Consider the following 6553-nt stretch of genomic DNA (forward strand, 5'->3'; position numbering starts at 1 on the left):
GCTTTGGGTACGTGGTCAGGGGATGGTTCAGACCTTGGAAAAAGACATCATGCTGGGAAAGGCAGAGGTTCAGAGAAAGAGAAATGGATTGACACAGTGACTATAACAATGCACCTGAGCCTATCAGAGATAGGATTATACAGGAAAAGGCAAAGTTCAGATATTGATTACTATGAGTCATAGTTGACCCAACAGCACTTAACAACAACAACAACAATTGAAATTCTTAACATATATAATACTTCCTGTTGTGAGCATATAAAATACTTCTTGTTGTGTTAGGTGCCACAATTATGACTCATAACAAACCTGGTAACAGTGGATATGAATCTTGCCCTATCATATGTCGTCCTCATCATCCCTAATATACTTGAGCCCATTGTTACAGTCACCATCTTGCTGAGGCACTTTCTCTCTTACTTTGATTCTCCACCTTTCCAAGCATGATTTTCTTTTCCAAGAATTGGCATCTCCTAATAGAATGTAACACTGATGTGTCAAATGGGATAATGGTTACTTAAGCATGGTGGACAGTGTTTGGTGGAGCTTCCCCAATTAAAACAAGCTTGGAAGCAGGAATGGTGTCCACTTCTGAAATAGCTTGCCTCCAGAAACTCTATGAACTTGGAGCAACGATAAAAGTTAACACAAGTGTTCAGGTCTTTCGCCCATAGAGTCACTATGAGTTGTCTACGACTTCCTGGCACTTAATACCAACACCACCAACAGAGAGAGCTCTGTGGGCCTCATGGGTAGAAAGTTATGCTAATGAGCCAAAAGAGGATGATTTTAATCTGCGGCCCTCAAGCCTGATTTTAGTTGGTTTTGTTCAAACATTCTTCAAAGTGGTATATCACTGGTCTGTCCATTTGCTGAACAGATGTAACTTGTGGTTGCTGTGATTCTAAACATTGTGACACCGATGTGTCAAATGTGACCATGGTAACTTACCCACAATGAGCAGTGTTTGGTGGAGCTTCCTGATAAAGCAAGCTTGGAAGCAGGAATGGCATCCACTTCCAAAATAGCTTGACTCCAGAAACTCTATGAACTTGGAGAAATGATAAGTTATACAACTGTTCAGGCCTTTTGTTCATAGGGTCGCTATGAGTCATCTACGACTCAACAGCACTTAACAAGAACAACAATATAATGTATGCCCAAAGTATGGAAAATAAAACTCGATTATTATTGCTTCTAAGGAGCAACCTGGTTGCAATTTCTACAAGACATAATTGTTCTTCTGGCAGTCCATGGGTTATTTAGGGAACTTTGGTGGCCTAGTGGTAAGAAGCTGTGCTACAGTCCCAAAAAGATGTGGTTTGAACCCCCCACCCCACCCCGCACTGAAAGATAAGATGGGAAGTCACCTCCTGTGTGATTACCCACTACTGAAAACCCAATGGACGGTCAGCTATGAGTCAGTTCTAACTTGATGGCACCAACAGCAGCAACAACAACATGGGTTATTCAGCACTCTTCTCCAACTTTACAACTCAAAGACATTTATTCTTCTTCTGTCATCCTTATTGTCTAACTTTCAGATACATAGCAAGGAATTGAAAAGACCATGGCTTGGATCAGGTGCACCTTAGTCTTTAAATTGACATCACTGTTCCTCAGCACCTTGGAGAGATCCTCAACAGAAGGTTTTTTTTTTTTTATATTTGAATTTATTTATTTTTCATTTCAATGAACATCTACAGAGATTTTGGAATTCCATTCATTCATTGTTGCACCCTTTTCCCAGCCCTACCCCCACCCCCGTTTGCTCCTCTCCTTGAAAAGCAAAAGAAAAACTCCCTCATTGGTACACAATCACCCCCGCACCTCCCCCAGTCCCACCCCCAACCCCAAATAAATCCACTCTGCAACCCTCATTGCGTACTCCTATGATAAACATAATGCCCTAAAATATAATACTTTTAAAGTATTCTCTCCCCCGTAGACTTCAATGCTGTAAACATATTTCACCCAGTTTTTCTCAGTCTTACCCCCACCCCGATGCCAGCCTCATTCTACAACAGTGGCACCATATAGCATTTGTCCCTTTGTGACTTATAATGCAGCACATCTCTTCTTTTTTTTTTTTTTGCAGCACATCTTCTTATTTCTTAACTCTTGGTACCAAGGGTGTTGAGTGTGAATTCAAGCAAGATGAATTTGTTGATATCTTGAATCCTTTCTAAATCTATCATGATGTTGCCTGTTGGCCCAGGGATGAGGATTTTTGCTTTCTTTTTTTTTTTTACTTTTTAAAAAATTTTATTATTAATTTCAATGAATATTTACAGAGACTTTGGATTTCCATTCACTCATTGTTGCACTTTTCTCCCCTCCCAACCCTCCCCTCTAGTACACTACCCTCTTGGAAAAGTAAAAGAAAAATTCTTTCATTGTTTTACAATCCCTTCCCCAGGTCCATTCCACTATACAGCCTTTGCTCTGGGCTCCTGTCATGACAAAAATACCTAATCACATATCTTTTTTAAACAGTCTTCTCCCTCATATGTTTACTGAACCCATCTTTCTCAGTCTCCCCCCAACCCCGAGGTCAGTCCTGTTTAACAACAGTGGCACCATGCGGTATTTGTCCTTTTGTGCTAAGATACTTCACTCAGCATAATGTCCTCCAGGGTCACCCATTTTGCATAATATTGCATGAGTTCCTTGGTTTTTAATGTATTCCATTGCGTGAATATACCACAGCTTCTCTATCCATTCATTTCTTGATGGGCATTTAGGTTGTTTCCAACTACTTGCTGTTGTGAACAAAGCCGTAATAAACATGGGTGTGCATATATCTGCTTGGATGTCAGTTATGGTCTTTTTGGAGTTTATTCCCCGTAGTGGAATTCCTGGGTCAAATGGTATCTCTATTTGCAACTTTTTGAGAAAGCGCCACACCGCCTTCCACAGTGTTTGCACCAGATTTTTGTTTTCTTGATATTGAGATGTGACTCAAACTAAAAGCTATAGTCTTTGACTAGAACCTAGAATCTCTTTAATTTTTGCTAATTAGATTCTTTAAAATTTGGAGCTGAGAATATAAATGTTGCTGGGCCAAAAGAGATTCCAATCTCCATTGTTTGATGGTCCTGAGAAATTTTCACACAAAGTGGCAGCAGTCAACTTGTGGCACTCTCTTCCTTCTGGGTCCAGGATGAAATGGGGCTTTGAATGGAGGGAAATGAGGTAATGGTTGTGCTACCCCCCTTCTCAGAGTTTGGTGAGACTCTGGTGCAGGTGGATGTGTACACTGGGGAATCCCACAAAGGCCAAACCAATGACTTCTACCCCAAGTTGTCCCTGTGTGTCGTGGTGAGAATATGGAGTTCATACTTAGCCTGAGAGAGATAACATCATTTTCTTCATGTTTCTGCAGGACCATATTTGGAGAAAGTTCAACATGAACACGAAGAGTCCACCCAGTCTCTTGGATCTTGCAAAGATGAGCCTTCTACAGGACAAGACCTTGGCTATAGATTCTCTGAAGTCACTGCCAAGGGAACTCTTCCCACCTGTCTTCATGGCTGCTGTGGCAGGGAGACACAGTCACATATTGCGGGAAATGGTGCAAGCCTGGCCCTTTCATCGCCTGTCCCTTGGGCCTCTGATGGTGAAGGTTCAGGTTCAGCAGCCTTACCATGACATCTTAAAGGCTGCACTGGATGGGCTAGATGGCCTGCTTTCTCAAAAAGTTCAGCCCAAGTAAGCAATATCAACATCCTAGTGGAGCCCAGGGAATCAGCAAGAAAAGCAAGTGCTAAGAAGGGTGGGGACCACAGCGTGAACCTTGGAGCTACTTATGGTAGCAGTAAAGCTACTCAGAGGGTGTAGGGTCAAGGCTGGGCTCAGGGAGAGGAACCCAGAAATTCTGGATGACTGAAGAAAGTGTAACCAATACCTTCTAGTAACAAGAAAAGATAGAGGTTGGGAGAAGGCAAAATTCTTAGGGAAAGAGGAGATGGAGGAAATCAAGGCAGAGAAGGGAAGTTGAGTCTGCAATAGGAGGTAAACCCCAGGTCAAAAGTCTGGTTCTTGTTTCAATCCTATCACTCGTGACCTCAATCTAAACAGATCTGAATATCATCTTTCCCTTCCCCCACCTTTCCCACAGGGGATGGAAACTGAAAGTGCTGGATTTGCGGAGGAACGTCCAGACTAATTTTTGGGATATATGGTCTGGAACCAAGGCCCTCACTTCCTTGTGGTCATTAGAGGAGCCAGAGACTTCCCATTCCAGATCAAAAAAGCATAAAGGGGGTGATTCAAGGACCAATGAGAAGCACCCCGTGGCTCCTGTGGAGGTGATCACAGACCTGTTCCTCAAGGAAGACTCTCCCGATGAATTATTCACCTTCCTCTTTAACAGGGTGAAGCAGAAAAAAAGTCTGCCACGCCTGCGTTGCAGGACCCTGGATGTTGTTGGAATAGCATTTGAAAATGTTGAGGAGGTCCTGAAAGCGATGCGACTGGATTATATCCAGGAGATAGAAGTTGATTGCCCCTGGGATTTGCCCACCCTGGCCAGATTTGCTCTTCACCTGGGACAGATGGTTAATTTGAACAAAATCCATATATCTCATATCCAAACGACTCCCTGCCTCTCGCCAGAGACAGAGGACACACTAATTGCCACAGTTACCTCTCAGTTTTTTGGTCTGCACCGACTCCGAGAGCTTTACCTGGACTCTGTCCTCTTCCTGGAAGGATGCCTGGACCAGTTACTCAGGTGAGAGATGGCCTATTTGTTTGTTTTTCTGCTGACGAGGGGAAGCCTTTCTTCCTTACTGTAAAGGAATGGGCATCTACTGGGTGCCCGATGCTAGCACTGTGGCCGTGAAGGAGACATTGCACATCAACACTATGTCTGGTTCGCTGCTATCTTTTCACTCATGTTGGAGGTAAACAAGGATACGGAACTCTGCTGGCACAGGCTTTAGGGAATTGTGCTGTAACCCAAATGTGGTTTCGAACCTCCATCTTTCTCCTGCAGAGTGGTGAATGGCTTTGAACCATGGACCCTTTTGCTAACAGCCCAATAAGCCTTTAGAGCACTACGCCTTCAGAGCCCCTGTGCTATATACTCAAAACACTCATTGCTCTTGAGCCAGACCTGACTCGCAGCATAACTTTTTCCCAGCAGGCTTTTGGAGGCTGCACATCACCTAGGAGGAGGTTGCCCATCTTTCTTCCATGGAGTAGTTGTTGAATTCTGCTATCCTACCTTTGGGTTGGCAGTGCAACTCCTTACCCACGAGGCCACCAGTACATATGAAATAAGTCTATGTAGACGTTACTTATCTATAATAGCTATAAGGGGATACCAAGTTTTAAACTCTATAACGAGAATTCAAGCACAATGAGCGATGGATGGAGAATTCTTTTTTTTTTTAAGTTTTTTTTTTTGTTGTTGTTTTTACTGGTTTGCAAATAATCATTCATATATATTTGGTTTCATTCATGTACATGGTATTTTATCTGATTAATTGCTCTTTATCTATGCCCATTATCACCCGGTCTTTTCCAATCTCCATTGACTCTTATCTCTCCCATCTGCCCCTAGCCTCTACTATCCTAGCAGAGGTTTTTTCTCTTCCTCCTTTTCTGCCTCCCCTTCGCTTCCCCCCTCCTATTTTGAAAATTTATGCATATCTTGCTCAGTTATCCTTCTATTTTCACAATGGTGATCTTAGGTAGTATTAGTCCTTCTTTAAGACTTGAGTCTTAGAAAGTGATCAGTAAATTACTTAAGGGAAGAGGGTTTTTAAAATGAGAGCACACAGCGACCCAGAATGTCACAGAATGCGGGCCTTCATTCACTGAAGTGCTCAGCATTGCATTTGTAAATATGAGCTCCTTCTTCCAAACCTGATTTAAATTCCTTGGGCCTATTGTTAGACCATGCATGACTCTGGAGGCGAAGGTGAACGAGCAGGAGTGAAGTCCTCTGCAGAGGGTCTGTCTGTCAATGTGAGCCTCAGTGGCCTGGCAGCCTAAGGTGATGTAGCTGGACATGGCAACTCTTTATGATATGAGTGTGACTCCCAGTGGCAGCATTTGGATCAAACAGCTGGAGCCCAAGCAATGCAGCAGGCATCCTGAGCTCGGTGCATCTTGGGAATATCTTCCAACACCAGTATTCAACAGTGCCTACTCTTTTTTTTTTTTTAATACTAGTTTATTTACAAAATTCTAATACATTGTTTTTCGCACCAAATTCTTCCAATTTCCCTCACCCCCCCCACCCATCAAATTGTACAATTCCCTCCTACCCTACACATCCTCATCCCTCTGCTTACACCCTCCCCCACCCCTTGGATCCTTATACTCATTCTAAAATAATGGTTTTACTTAATATTTGTTCTTGTAGGACTGAGTTAGTTCACTCAGCATAATGCTCTCCGGTCCCTCCCAAGTTAGGTAATAGTTTACAAAATCATTGCTCCTGTGTGCTGTGTAGTATTCCATTGTGTAAATGTACCAAACAAAAGGATTGAGAATTATGGTGACTGGATTGATTCAAGTTTGGAAGTAGGAGTGGCATCCA

The 6553-nt window shown here is 42.9% G+C and overlaps 1 protein-coding gene across 1 annotated transcript in view; it reads left to right on the forward strand.

Annotated features, from left to right (window-relative positions):
* Positions 1–3409: 3409 nt before the first annotated feature.
* Positions 3410–6553, forward strand: part of LOC102859306 (melanoma antigen preferentially expressed in tumors-like) — a 4585-nt gene continuing 1441 nt past the window's right edge. The window contains exons 1-2 of the mRNA XM_006903385.1: positions 3410–3711; positions 4121–4735. Coding sequence (XP_006903447.1) covers positions 3410–3711; positions 4121–4735 — 917 coding nt within the window. The remainder of the gene's footprint in view (positions 3712–4120; positions 4736–6553) is intronic.

This window comes from Elephantulus edwardii, unplaced genomic scaffold (assembly GCF_000299155.1).
Source record: "Elephantulus edwardii isolate Elephantulus edwardi_28Jun2011 unplaced genomic scaffold, EleEdw1.0 scaffold00618, whole genome shotgun sequence".
NCBI classification, from domain to species: domain Eukaryota; kingdom Metazoa; phylum Chordata; class Mammalia; order Macroscelidea; family Macroscelididae; genus Elephantulus; species Elephantulus edwardii.